We start from the raw sequence: 15311 nt of genomic DNA, 5'->3' as shown, positions 1-15311 counted from the left end.
GGTTGCAATATCCGAGCTTAACTACCCTTACCACTAATTATATATATATATATATATATATATACAAACACTAATATAATCTATTAACTAATGTATGCAGGTACTTTAGAATGACCCCGATACATTAATATTCATATAATCACATTGTTATTGATTATGAACCAACATGTTTTGGAACGTATCTATAATTAGTGGTTATATCATTATACATATTCCCAAGACAAATCACTGTGATGCTGGCCGGGTCTGCGGGTCTGTGTATGAGGGTGTCGGCTCGTTGCCAGTTATTGGAATTGGAAGGTGGGATGTGTGTAAACCACGTGATCAGGAGAGAGGTGTGTAAAGTGGGCGTAACTTTGTAGTTACCTTTGCGTGACATTGTACTGCAGACTACTCTCTGCGTTTTACACTGAACCGGAGCAAGCAGGCTGACTGTCAGCAACCCAGTCTGAGCTAATAGGAAACCCCAGTGCAAGATGGCAACGCCAGTGAGACCCGGGTTTCACAGAGAAGAGATTCAGAAGACGACCTGGGAAGTGCCAGCGAGGTACACAGGACTGATACCGGTCGGGTCAGGAGCTTACGGAACAGTCTGGTGAGAAAACATCTGGGTGGGAGTGGAATGGCAAAGACACCTTAGTGCCACCTGCAGCAATAGTGTAAAATGTGAACACTGTGTATACTACTACTACTACTACTACTAATAATCATGGCAGTGCATATAAAAGCTAGGAAAACACTTTTTAATGGGAAAAAAGAAAACTCGAATCCTGTACTGTTCATTCCAGTGCTATGTATTTCAGAGTGTCAGTTATGCAACATTTTATATCCTTACTTACATATTTATACTCAGAGTAGTGTACACAGAATCTACTTAAAGTATGCATTACAATGTATAGTGTTTTGTGTTTCTCTCAGTGGCTGAATATTTCAATTTGCAGGTCTATGGAGTCTGGAGCGATAGGACACAACACGTCCCTCCTTACTCTGCAGGTTCAGACAAGTTAAAAAACATAAACCTCTTCTGCCCTTAGGCTACTTATTTTACTGGAATAGCTCACTTTAAATGAGTCTCACGAAACCTAATGTAACGTATCTGTCTCAAGGATCTGTTGACTGTTGACATAAGAGCTAAACTGACTTAAAAGTAGCTTGAAGTAAACAACCCTACAGAAACAAAGCAGGGCTTTTTTTGCTTTCTAGATTTTAACAATGTTCTGACTCAAAACAAGCAGAAAATTACAAGCATATATTTAACATATATATATATATATATATATATATATATATATATATATATATATATATATATATATATATATATATACAACAATGCTGTAAAACCAATGCACATACTGGTTGGGTTACTTGAATAACTGTCCTCCTTATATCTTCTTATCCGTGCCTAGTGTGGCATATTTATAAATTATAGGCAATTCCATCTTGGAAAAACAGCGAACACTTGTATCATTGCTTTTCTGATGTTATTTTAGAATATCTCTAGCCAGACTATCTTGCAGTAAGACCAGTTCTTTATAGCCTGTATTCTTTCGATGCCCTCTAGAACAGTGGTTCTCAAACTTGTCCGAGAGGACCCCCAGCCCTGATGGTTTTTGATTAATTTAACTAATATTTGCTTACATTTGACTTTTTAAACTGTGTAACTGATTAGAAAGTTTGTTTTAAATTTACTTTTTAAAATAATTAAAAGGCTCTGAATTATGAAATTATGAGTTAAATTAATGGTTCAATTAAGTAATTGAGAGCTGAGAGCTGTAGGATCAAAAACCATCAGGGAAGGGGGTCCTCCAGGACCAGGCTTGAGAATTACTGCTTTAGAAACTTATACCTAACAGTTGAAGTGAATACATTTCCTTGTTTCCTTACTTAAATACTTGGTGTATGAACACTCCTATGTTTTAAAACAGCACATGAAAACATTTTAGGTGTTGAAAATAATGTGACTTTTGTTTTTATTGTGACCTAACAAAAAAAATAAAAACAGCAACAACAACAAAACTATGAGATTACATTATTTATGTTTAAAGTAAAAGGGCATAATCATTTAAAGGCCACTGGGAGTATTACCTGTCCTAACTTGACTTTAAAAGTTTGTAATAGGAGTAGAGGCAGTGTCCATTTACCTAACTTTTGTGATCCTTCATTGTCCAGTCCTTCACTGTCTTTGTCTCTTATCGTGCAACTAATCCTCAAAGAATACACCCACATCTTAAATTAAAAAAAAAAGATGTAAAAACTAGTAAAAATAAAATTGATTCAAATATCCCTTTTATTTCTAAGATACAGACTAGTAAAACTTGTTTGGGGCCACAGGGACTAAAGTCAGGCTAAGTTAATTAATTAGCTAATTAATTGTAGTTGCATCTTTATACTGGGCAAACTCATCAATGTAACAACATCATATATTTAATAATATTAAATAAATTGTGCGGCAACTTATTACTTACCAAAAAATAGATAAGGAATCTTAACTTAAATCCAAAACCTTCACATGTTTGTCTATGAAATAAATAAACAGATACATCTTGGAATTTGATTTATTGTACTGTTCAGATGTCGCTTCGAATTCATTGTACACATTTGGTTTATTTTCTTGCAGATAATATCTTACACGATGTTTTCTTTGTTCTTTCATCATATTTACAGTACTGCCAGACTGTAGATGTATTTTTTCTGAATGCATGGTTACCTGCGATTTAGGTAGCTACCCAGTTGAATCGACCGTGCTAGGTAGCCTAGCTGCTGTTGTCCACAGCCACGCCCCCACTCCCCCCATAAAAACCCTCCCAGTTAGAGTATAATAGCTAATGATAATAATAACAGTAATGTTATTGATAACTAGCTTTAATTGAACACACTCTTTATTATCATATATTTGTATTCATTTTGGAGAAAATTATCGCACTCTCAAAACTATTGATTCTCCTTAACTTTTCCAGGCAGTGGTCGTGCTGCCTAGAATTGGGTCCTATGTGACAGATAGACTGGGGGTAAATGCTCAGATTTTGAGTTCTGAGTTTCAGTCAAACTGCTGATTTAGTCTAGTCTTATTATGTGAACAAAAATGCAAAAACATTTATTCATCGACTTCCTCATCTTGGATGATTGTAGTCATCTTGTTGTTTTTCTCTCCTCCGTGCCTAAATGGTTTATTTATTTAAATGTTCACTTACTTTATTTTAGATCATGTAAACTGTTTACAGGTCTATAGTTATTTATTTTACTTTATTGTATTTATGTATTTTATTTTGCTGTACTTTGTTGTATGTTTTTAAGTCTGTAAAGCGCTCTGTGGCTACCCTGCAAAGTGCGCTATACAAATAAAATTTGATTAATTGATTGATTGATTGTCAGCATTAACTAAAATGAAAAACAGTTAGTTGACAAACATTTTCATCATCAGTTTCATCAACAAAATGAACGATGCCTGCCCTTGCTTTTAGATATGACCAAAGTCCATTTCTGAAGCAATGTAGCTTTGCAACCTCTTACCATCAACAATTGAATGCAATTCTCTGTTGCAACTGTCTTGCAACATATAGAAACCTCTCTATCTGTCTCTCTCTCTCTTTCTGTTTTACAGCTCTGCCATCGACCAGAAAACTAAGGAGAAAGTGGCCATAAAGAAGCTCTACCGGCCCTTTCAGTCTCTGATTCATGCTAAAAGAGGCTACCGTGAACTTCGACTGCTCCGGCACATCCAACATGAAAATGTAAGCTCTGCTTTTTTGGTTGTGTATACAAGTTCCCATATCCCCTCCCCCTCAAGCTATGCCTCTTGGGTTGTTGTGGTGCAGTCCTTTAAAACATTTAATATATTCTGGAAAGCCAGCACCAGTAAAAAACTAAAATTACAGCCTGTGCACATTTTCAAAGTTCGAAGAATAGGTACCTTTACTGAGTGAACCCTCAGCAGGGGTGACCTTATGAATCCATAGCCACTGGGACACACAAAGACAGGAAAGGAATTTCAAATTGAAATTGATATTTAAATGCAGCAGTATACATTAATTGAACACTGTTGCTTTATTACCTCATGCGATGATGAATATAAAAAATAAAGACTTCATAAAACAATTGAGTATTTCCTTTTGTTTTCAGTGTTTCTCAGTTTTTTTAAGTTGTGTTGGTTTGCAGTTATTAATTCATGAAAATCATTGTTGATCTTCTAATTAAACCTTGAACCCTTTGTGTTTTACCCCTGTAGGTGATCTCTCTGCTGGATGTCTTCACACCTGATATGTCCTTGGATAAATTCCAAACCTTGTAAGGAGACATTTTGAATTTCCATACATTCCATTGAAGGAATGCTCTGCCTGCCAAGACTCGTAGAGCTGGGTAAAGGGATTATAGCAGTTTATTTACCCCCTCCCTCCCCATCCCTCACACACCTTACATTCTCTGTAGTACAGGGGGAAATTATGAATGCATTTCCAATTTTGCTTGGCTTCTTCAGCACTTATCAGTTATATTTATGTGTAGGCCAAGGTAAATGTCTAAAATGTCTGAAAGGCTAAAATGTTCTTTGGATGATTTCCAACCCTATCTCTTAGCTGTTGTAACGTGACTTATTACACCTGCCAAACATTAGGGGTTAGGGGATTACAAGTTACAATTTTAATATTTATGTTTAGTGTAATGCAAGAGCATCTGAGAAAACACTTATTTCTAATACTGGTTTATTTTACCTTGATTTTACCTATACTTTTATGTGATATGCTAGATGAAATGAATAGTTCTCACCAAGCTCCAAAAAGTTAAAGAGGTACTGTATCTTAAATCAACAGCATGTTTTAGGCTATTATCTAGAATAATAAAAATGGATAAGCCTGATTGAAAATATAGTTCTATTAAAGAAGTCAATCTCTAATTTGAATGGAAAACCACAATGGAACAATAGATGGTGACACAGTTTTGTACACTGCTTTTACATAACATTGTACAGCTACCCAGATATTGTCAACATAAGACACTTTCTTTGAGATTAAATGGGCTTCAGTTGGTTACAAATCTCATAGAGTTCATTAGCAACTGGCTTTAAATACTACTGTAGTCAAATGTATTGTCACTGTTCCTTTTTGGTGATTCATTAATTTAAAACATGATGTCCCCATTTAATATTCTCAAAGCTTTACAGTTTTCTCTATGTTATACTCTGAATGGATATATTTGAAAAAGGAGTATTGTTGAATGAACAATATTTATTCAACTTAATGATTCAAAGAATATGATTGTTTCAAAGAAGGGCATTGATTATTTTGAAAACAAGTGTAACTAACCATGAGATATGTCATGTATTAAAAAAAGTTATGCATTTTCAGTCATCTGGACTCACCACTATATCTATTGTACTAATGTGGTTCTTTTTCATTTCAGCTACATTGTGATGCCTTTTGTAGCACAAGACCTGAGCCACATTATGAAAAAAGGCATGTTGAGTGATAAGGTCATCACCTACCTGTTCTACCAAATAGTCCGTGGGCTGAAGGTACAGATCTGACATGCTTTCTGTCTTCACTGCCAATTAGTTCATCAGAATTCATCAGCTGTCATGTACAAGTGTGGTGGTCCTTTTCGAAATCAAACTGTATAATGACTTGGTTAGGCTAATACACAGACCCATTCATTTGTTGTTGTTTTTTCATTGGCAATGAGAAAATCAGATTGCCACGTTTGCCACACTGTGGGATACCAACTGAATACTATGTCCGACACAAAAGCTGCACAGTTTACATCCTGGACTGCAGTGTAAAGTAGCAAACAACTTGGCAAGTCTTAAAACAAGATCTATAATGTTGAATCTAATTACTTTGGGAAAATACACATAAAGAAGAACTATATATTCAAAATATATGGGAAATATCACATTTAAAATATACAACTATATATATTGGCAAGGCCTGTCTGCATTTTATGTGTCCATGTTCAATAACACTTAATTAGGACTCTATACAAATAAAAGGTCCAACTCGCTTGGTTTTCAGTAGGAAACCTAAAGATATTGATCAGGTGGGCGGCACAGATTAAACTGATGTGGAGAATCGTAAAGCAATCAGCACATAGACTGCATTGTGTGGGCAATGTTAGGTAAAACCTGTTTTCCTGTGGAAGAATGCTTCTTTTAGAGACGAGGCATGAATACGTTCAAATGTGTTCTCTCTTTTTTTCTAGTATATTCACTCTGCGGGTATCGTGCACAGGGTCAGTATTTGGGCTTCTTTCGTCCATTTCATTCTTGGCTATTCGAATGGTAGAAAAGTTCTGATCAGAGGACAAGCACACAGTTATAAACTACCATAAACCATGAAGTATTGGATCACGTAGAAGCATTTAGTTGTCTTATGGTTAATGTACAACCAAGGCAGGCAAGTTTCAACACATATGTCACCCTCCAGCCAATGATGCAAACTTATCACTGAAGTTAATCAAGAAGGATTTAATCTTATGCAACTGAGAAACATCTTAATGATCAGAGCTTGTCAAATTCACGTTGGATAAATTTTTATGTTACTACATCTACTACTTGTAAAAATAATAATAATAATAATAATAATAATATTTTCATTACTAATATGTTAATTTGATTTATGTTAATATATTTTTTCCGGATTAATATGTGGTTTCTGATTGCAGGACCTCAAACCCAGTAACTTGGCTGTGAGTGTGAACTGTGAGCTAAAGGTAATGCTTTGCCACTCTCCTCAATCTCTGTCTCGCTAGGTGAATCAATTCCCTCTTTTCCTCCCACACACAGTGCTGCTCGATCAATAAAAGCTCTTAAAGATGTTCCTCGATTTTAAGTGTCAGTCACCTAGGCAGTAATCAGTCTGTGTCTTTCAATACCCCTCCCAGGACAGGATAGTCAAATTACCTTTTGTCCCGCACTGGTGATTATTTATTATTATGAATTTCTTAGCTAAGGGTGACTTATAGTTTACATAAGCAACATTTGAAAACATTGCAAGTATTCAGATAATCTAAAAATAAATGTTTGGGAGAGCATTAGACAAGGGGTGCACAATCAGTTCAACTGAATATTGTCATAGTTGGAGCAACTGAAGAACTTGATGTTGTTGATGTTATGATATCTAGAAAACCTGTTGGTCTTCAGGAGTTGGATTGTACTTGGACTAATTAAATTATTTTCTAAAAGGAGAACTTGGAAGATGCAAAGACCAATTTCTTTAGCTTTTTTTTTTCACCTCTGAGTGTAGATTCTGGATTTTGGACTGGCGAGACATACTGAAAGTGAGATGACAGGGTACGTGGTGACCCGCTGGTACAGAGCTCCAGAGATTGTCCTTAGCTGGATGCACTACACCCAGACAGGTGAGTCCTGTCATAGATGTCTGCTGTCTCGTTCCCAGGCAAGCACATAAGATTGTGGAGACAGAACAATATAATGTTGTGCCAACACAAATTTATAAATGCCAGGGGCTGTTGTACAAACATTGTAAAATAATGTTATACAATTATAACAGAGAAATTGAGAATGAAGAGTCATTTTACAATTGGGGTTGATGTGTATTGAAATGTCGGGAATGGGCCTATGGCATGCGCAGGCATACTTTGAAAAATGTATTGAAAAATGTTAATTTTATCCAAACACATACCTATGAATAGTAAAACCAGAGAAACGATCATTTTCCAGTGGTCTCATAATTTTTTCCAGAGCTGTATAACCACACATGACATTGCCAGAATTAAATGTGTTAGCTGGGTTCTTCTTATTTTTAAAGAGGCCTAAAACTATCAGCCCTGCTTACACAGATTAATCAATTCTAGCCAAGTGTATTCAAGTGTATTAAAAACACTTATAAATGTATTTTAGTCAAATATGAATTGCCCATTGCACTTGTCTGTCATTTCAGATGCTGACAATTCATGTTTCAATACATTGGTTTGCTAATTATTAGTTTACATTGATTATAAGCATTAATATGTTGCCATACTTGCCACCTGTAATCTCTGAAGGCTTCAGGTACAACATGTCCATTTGTTTACTTTTTATTTTGAGTGCAGTCATTGTTTCCTCTGCATAATCTATATATTTGTGGTCTATGCACTTACACTTGAATTAATTGCTGTCCCTTGTTGTTTTTATTTTTATTTAGCCCCACAATGCCAAAACAGAAAGTACTTAATAGTGATAGTTTATTGTAACTGCAACAAAACAAAAAACATAAAACCAAGCAGATACAAATCCCTCCATATCTAGACTAGATAGACTAGTTTTATGCCTCAGCATGTGCTTGTGAAATTCTTTATCTGTAATCCAACAATCCAACAATTTTTATGGCGATATTTACAGGGGAAAAAAATATAAAAGCAACATGCAACAATTTCAAAGATTTTAATGAGTTACAGTTCATATAAGGAAATCAGTCAATTGATAAATGAATTAGTCCCTAATCTATGGATTTAAAGTTTGAAAGTTTTGATTGGTATGCTGACTGCAGGAATGCCCACCAGAGTCAGGTCAAAACCCTGGTGAGGATGACGAGCTTGCAGATGAACTTCCCTGAAACGGTTTCCGACAGTTTGTGCTGAAATTCTTCAGTCGTGCAAACCCACAGTTTCATCAGCTGTCTGGGTGGCTGGTCTCAGTGAAGAAGCCGGATATAGCTTATTTTATTATTTTATTATTTTAAACAGTATAACAGTTTTAAGTTAAGTATAACATTGTATAAGGAATGTATTATCTTATTACACAATTTAACAAGTCAAATGTTGTGTTTATAATTTTGTTCAGTATGCTTTAACATGGCATGGCCCTATATAAATACATTTTACATTTGTCTAAATGAAAACAGGCTCTTGAACAATATTTCATATCAACGGAAAATTCTACCCTGCCTCTCCTCTCAAAAGTTTACAGGGGGCAGGGTTGCTACCTGCATGTGATGTAATCTGGAGTCAAAATCCATTCTCCAGTCTCTTTAGCAGATAGGATATATTTATTTGTTAATAATTAACATTATATTTTTGTTGTGTTGCTAATTATGTTTTCATTAAATAATGTTCAGGTGACCTTTAAAGCGATCAGGGTTTGCTTAAGCCCTATATTTAAAGAGATCCCAAAGGGAACCTAAATACACATGCAATATTAAAGCCCCAGCATACTGGAACTCACTGTGTTAACCTCTGATTAGAGCTTTCTTCAGTGTTCACTTGCCTTTCCCCGACAGTGGATATCTGGTCAGCTGGTTGCATTCTGGCTGAGATGATAACTGGGAGGGTCCTCTTTCCTGGAAATGACTGTATCCTTTATGATAAGCCTTACTTATGTTAATGTCTGCTCACTTCAAGTCTGTAGCAATACAGGTGGAACAGGGAGTAAGCATTGCGAAAGGGTATACCAACAGAGACTGAGGTAAAAGCTGTTTTTTGTGCTTTGCCATCTGTAAAACATTTCAAATGGCACTACAAAGGGCTTAACCAAACTGGGTTTACGTAAACAGATGTAATCATTGGCCTTGAGCAAAACGATTATTTGACTCTTTAGATGGTATTTTCAGGGAGGGGTTTAGAATGACACTGTCTTCAGTTATTGTTACTTATAATTTAAAAACAGCTGCGATTAATCCACAATTATTTTACTGAAAGTGAGAGATAAATGATTTGGTAACTTGAAAAATAAACACAAATGGAGTGTTGTTTGTAATATCCTGGTCTTGCAATGCAACAATTATGATTGATAAACCATACTATGCTACTGTAGTAATTATAGCTAGGAATCATATTTTTTAGATTGGGAGAGCATTATACAAGTGGTGCGCAATCAAATCAACTTATTATGTCTGGATCTCTGGTTCCAATTCTACTTGCTTTCTTAGACCTTCACTCCCAGCTCAGATATTGACCAGCTGAAGAAAATATTGAGGTTAACAGGAACCCCCCATTCATCCCTGGTGGAGAAGATGCAGAGCAAAGATGTAATTGATTAGTCACTCATTTATTCATTAATTCTGTATATAAGAAGAATTTGCAGATAGGAAAGGAGAAAGGAGGATAGTGGAATATCTCATTCACATACCTCTGCAAGATTCTTTCTGAGGAAAACCTCTCCAAGTCACATGTGCACAATAATAATTTCTTTAGTACAGAAATTATGTAAGGTTAATGTGATAAAATTATACCCACAAAATATGAATCTATCTGGAAAGAAATAGACTGCCCCATTCCCCACTGCTCCTTAAGTGGTAGAGTTTCTTGGTTGATTCAAAAGTCTATCATTTCTGGTCTTCATCTCCATTCTTAATTTTAAATAATGTTTTAAAGTCTAAAATTACCACAATTGTATGCATTTTCAGCATCAACTCATATAGCTTGAACACCTGGCTGCTTAGATTAGACATTTTATTATTATTATTATTATTATTATTATTATTATTATTATTATTATTATTATTTATTTTTTAGCAGACACACTTGTCCAGGGTGACTTACAAAATATCAGAGCAATACAAAGTGCAATAATACAGTGCAATACAGTACAATACAATAATACAATATTAATACAGTGCAGTTCAGGCAGAATACATTTTACAAATTTAGAATTTACACAAGTGTATAGGAGATATAGTAAGCAATATATAAGGTCTTACATCGATGGCTTGTGTATGCAACCGTGGTTATCTGAGAAAAGAAGCACTGCCCAAGGGGGAGGGGTTTTCAGCGGGCATCGCTGGAATGTATCAAAGACATTTGTCTCTCAAAGCTGCCACTGTACCTTGTGGAGCGGGCTAACCAGACTGAATAGCCACTGCTGGATAGTTCAATTAAATAATGGAACTATATACACAGCGGAACAAGAAGAACCAATTCCGCAGTGGCCTCCAGCACATCTAGCATAGCTAGGGCAGGGCCATAGACTGCTAGCAAAGGAACTATATACATAGCTAGGCACACGTGCCCTCGCTTACAACAGGAGCAGTCGTCCACGCTCAACTTAATAAGGAGCTCAACTGGCACGTAAAATCTTGGGTGAGAACCTCCTTCCCACAACCAGGGCATTGAAAATGGGTCGTGGATGGGTATTCCAGCATAACAATGACCCAAAACACACAGCCAAGGCAACAAAGGAGTGGCTCAAGAAGAAGCACATTAAGGTCCTGGAGTGGCCTAGCCAGCCTCCAGACCTTAATCCCATAGAAAATCTGTGGAGGGAGCTGAAGGTTCGAGTTGCCAAACGTCAGCCTCGAAACCTTAATGACTTGGAGAGGATCTGCAAAGAGGAGTGGGACAAAATCCCTCCTGAGATGTGTGCAAACCTGGTGGCCAACTACAAGAAACGTCTGACCTCTGTGATTGCTAACAAGGGTTTTACCACCAAGTACTAAGTCAAAGGGGTCAAATACTTATTTCCCTCATTAACATGCAAATCAATGTATAACTTTTTTGAAATGCATTTTTCTGGATTTTTTTGTTGTTATTCTGTCTCTCACTGTTAAAATACACCTACCATTAAAATTATAGACTGATCATTTCTTTGTCAGTGGGCAAACGTACAAAATCAACAGGGGATCAAATACTTTTTTCCCTCACTGTATATGGCAATTAACTGGGTCATGAGATTTCTCCTGACACCAAGTTTGCTGCGACCTCGTAGAGCGAGCTCTCGCCGACTGAATAATAGCCACTACCGCATCTGACATACCCCAAGCCATGAGGCGATCCCACTCAGGGCCAGGCCCAGAGCTGGAGCAGGCCTGGGTTGGGATACCACAGTGTACCCTGCACCTGAGACAGCAAGCCCGCCCGCAGGGGAAGCTGCCAAGGCTCTCTGACAAAGAAGGAGACCAGGTCCGCAAAACAAAGACTGTGGGGCCAGCGAGGCGCTACCAGCAGAACTGTCACTCGTTCCTGCCTGATTTTCTTCAGAGCCACTGGGAGAAGAGGGAACGGTGGGAATGCGTAGAGGAGACAGTGCGGCCACATGTGGGCTAGCACGTCCATCCCCAGGGTCCCTGACTGATCCCAAATGGAGAACCATAGGGGACAATGTGTGGACTCCACCGAAGTGAAGAGATCTACCTCTGCCCTGTCGTAGTGGCTCCAAGGCTGCTGAATCACCAGGGGGTGGAGGCGCCATTTCGACACCAGGATGCCTCCCCGAGAGGTCCGCCGCTATGTTGGAGATGCCCGGGAGGTGGACTGCTCTGATGTAGCGCAGCTGAGGCTGCGTCCATAGAAGCAGATGACACACTAGCTCTCGAAATAGTGTGTGCGACCTGAGACCTCCCTGCCTCCCTCCCTGTAGGTTGATGTCTGTCCACACTAAAACATGACTGCCCTGAAGGGCCAGCATGAAGTGACGGAGACAGCTCGTAATTACAGGGCGTTGATATGGAGGGCCCTGACGGGTGCCATCCAACTGCCCTGGACTCCCTGTCCATTGCAGACAGCTCCCCACCACTCGGTGGCAGACTGGCCCCAAGGCCAATGTATTATCTGTACAAAATATGTTTTAGTGTTGAAGTTTAGCTCATGATGGTTTAAAATTAGTTAATATCTTATATAGCTTCTATGTCGAGAACCAGTGGTCAGTGATCATTTTGATTTTGCATGTTCCTAGAAGGATTTTGAGCCAAATTAATAATAACTAAGATAGAATTGTAAAACAATTTAAGCCCCAGAACTAAAGTATATTGATATACAAGCAAACATTATTATGTTATTATTATTATGATTTATTGATTAGCAGACACCCTTGCCCAAGGTGACTATAACAGGAGGGGAAGTCACAAAGGGTGTGGAATTAGCCTCAACCCCTTTGAATCAAGCGAAGACAAATCTGAATGGTTATTATAACGATTCTATTTTTTTCTATGTTTTCTTATTTCCTCAAAAGAAATGGAATTGTGCATTTCCTAATCCCTGAACTGGTTAATGAGAAGCTAAAAGTATTGTCATCATTTTGGCTTTTACAGGCAAAACAGTATGTCCAGTCTCTCCCTCACCAAGAAAAGAGGAATTTCAGGGAGGTGTTTCCAGCCATGGGCAAGAACAGTATGTATTTGTATTATATTTATTAGAACTTAATCACACAAATAAGGCATCAGTATCAGTAGGGTTTGCAGAAGATCTCATAACTGATTTGTGCCCTCTCCTTTATTTTATGGTGGTAGAGATAGCCACTCTTCACAAAACAACAATGGACATTTTACTTCATATCACTACGTCCATCTGTAAATAGAATCTATTACTGTTTGCCTTAACAAAAAGTAACCACAAAAATGCACATCCAAAGTACAACACACAACTAGCTTTCAATCTGTATTTTCTTACAGTCACCTTTGAATTGTCTTTAGAGAAATGCTAGTTGAGTGTGGTCAAACTAAGTGAAATGACCCCCCCCCGCAAAGGTTACAGTTGCATATAGAATTTCTTTCATCTATCCCACTTGTTCCCCTCGAGCAGCAGTAGATCTGCTGGAGAAGATGCTGATATTGGACCCAGACAGGAGGGTGACAGCCAAAGAAGCCCTGTCTCACCCTTATGTAGCGGAGTTCCATGACATCGAGAGTGAGACGGAGTCCCCGCCCTATGACGATTCCTTTGAGAGTATGGAGCTGGCTGTGGGAGAGTGGAAAAGTGAGCATCGCTACCTGTATTAAAGAGTTTAGCATTGTGATTTAACGCTGGGGGTTTAACAGATCATTGCTTCGGAAGCACAAGTGTTTAAAAAAAATAAAAGGCCACCGGCTTTTACTTCAGCATACCCAGGGAGGTTCCAAGCCTTTACAGGGTTTTATTTAATTTATTAAAGCTACACTTTCATATACTGGTCTTTTTTAAACGTGTCATAGCACACTGTGGTCAATCAGGATTATAAATCTAGACCTCTAGGGCCCAACCTGCACTGCAAACAGAGTATTTTACTTTATGAGCTGCTAGGGGGATGATATTTGTTTTATTCTAACCCTTAGCTGGAGATCACTTGAGTGCTGCTAAATCACTGTTTTACAGACTGTATTGATTATATGTAATTTATATGACCTTAGAATCTAAAGACACATAAGTGACATTTCATTTATAATATACACTTTTTAAAGCATTTACTCATTAGGGCTCAATTGACTCTTTTTGATGATAGGCTTTACACAAACAAAAGCTTGATCAAAAGCTTCATCTACTCGGGGCAAAGAAAAAGTGTTTTTTTTTTTATTCATGAGCTCTGGATTCATTTTTTGTACCCAGGTCTCATTCACATGGAAATTATGACCTTTGACCCTGCCAACCCTAGGGTAACGGCAATGTAACCAGCAAGAGGAAGAAAACGTTCACAGCAAGCTGAAAGGAGATTTACGTGAAATTCGAGCAGAGCCAAGGCATTGGTGACACAAACATGAAATAATGGATCAACTGTACTTGAAAACTATTACTGATAAGTTTTTTTTTATTGTAGATGTTTGCAAAAAAGCTTGGTGGCTATTGTGGTGTGCAGCCAACTCGTCTCAACTTAAGTTCTATGAGCGTTAGCACCTATAATTCAAACTCTTTTTTGCTAGGTTTTCTTTAACCATTATGAAATGTTTAACCATTTAGGGAAAATCTGTCAGAATTGGGAGCCAGTGCAATATATCTTAGTAACAACACAACTCAGGCACAATTAGCACACCAATTATTTGAATTATTTGGCCTTTTATACCTTTTGTAGTACATTTAACAGGCCCTTTAAAAAAATATAAAGATGTATTGCATAAATATAGGTACAGTGTAGAGTAAATAATAAAGGATAGAAGATCAATCATTTAAAAAGTCAATTTATTAACAATGTTTTTTGTACATATCCTATTATATGTAATTACAGTATGTTCAATTTGTAATACATTAATTATGATTACAGGACAGCTGTACTGATGGATATTAACTTTTCCTCTCAATACTGTAATGTTGTACATGAGCTTTGACATTAAAATCATATTGTTCACTTCTGTTCTTCCTTGTATTTGGGACTCTTTTCTGTGTTGCACTATTTATATATTTATATATTTAACCCCATCATATTGGATATTAACTAACATGTATATCTTGATGATCTGAATCCTGGTGTTTTGGATAAGGAGAGAAACCTCTACTGACCTAGTTAGAGAATACTAGCTTGAGATGAGGAAATGTTGTATGAAAAGTGGAGAAAATAGAGAATGGGGGATCTGGGTGGAGGTAGCGATACAGTTTACATAATTGAGAGATGTTGAGGTTTGTGACTGATGTTCTGCTTTTGCGATAGGTTTGATTGATATCTCTGGTCGATTGACAGCTTGATTGTTTTATAGAACAATATG

General features: G+C 37.2%; 1 protein-coding gene across 1 annotated transcript; it reads left to right on the top strand.

Annotated features, from left to right (window-relative positions):
• Positions 1-380: 380 nt before the first annotated feature.
• Positions 381-14964, top strand: LOC136739212 (mitogen-activated protein kinase 14A). The gene is made up of 12 exons (XM_066698340.1): positions 381-595; positions 3605-3734; positions 4229-4287; positions 5398-5509; positions 6193-6222; positions 6655-6702; positions 7236-7350; positions 9210-9281; positions 9877-9956; positions 12954-13032; positions 13444-13617; positions 14224-14964. Exons 1-12 carry the CDS (start codon positions 477-479, stop codon positions 14283-14285), a joined length of 1080 nt encoding a protein of 359 aa, XP_066554437.1. The 5' UTR covers positions 381-476; the 3' UTR covers positions 14286-14964.
• Positions 14965-15311: the final 347 nt, after the last annotated feature.

This window comes from Amia ocellicauda, chromosome 3 (genome assembly GCF_036373705.1).
Source record: "Amia ocellicauda isolate fAmiCal2 chromosome 3, fAmiCal2.hap1, whole genome shotgun sequence".
Lineage (NCBI taxonomy): Eukaryota > Metazoa > Chordata > Actinopteri > Amiiformes > Amiidae > Amia > Amia ocellicauda.
This window is presented reverse-complemented; position numbering and strand designations above follow the sequence as displayed.

Coding starts and splice junctions, on each gene's coding strand:
- LOC136739212 (XM_066698340.1), top strand. CDS start 477: ATGGCAACGCCAGTGAGACCCGGGTTTCACAGAGAAGAGATTCAGAAG. Junction 596..3,604: donor GGAGCTTACGGAACAGTCTG/GTGAGAAAACAT, acceptor TCTGTTTTACAG/CTCTGCCATCGACCAGAAAA. Junction 4,288..5,397: donor TTGGATAAATTCCAAACCTT/GTAAGGAGACAT, acceptor TTTTCATTTCAG/CTACATTGTGATGCCTTTTG.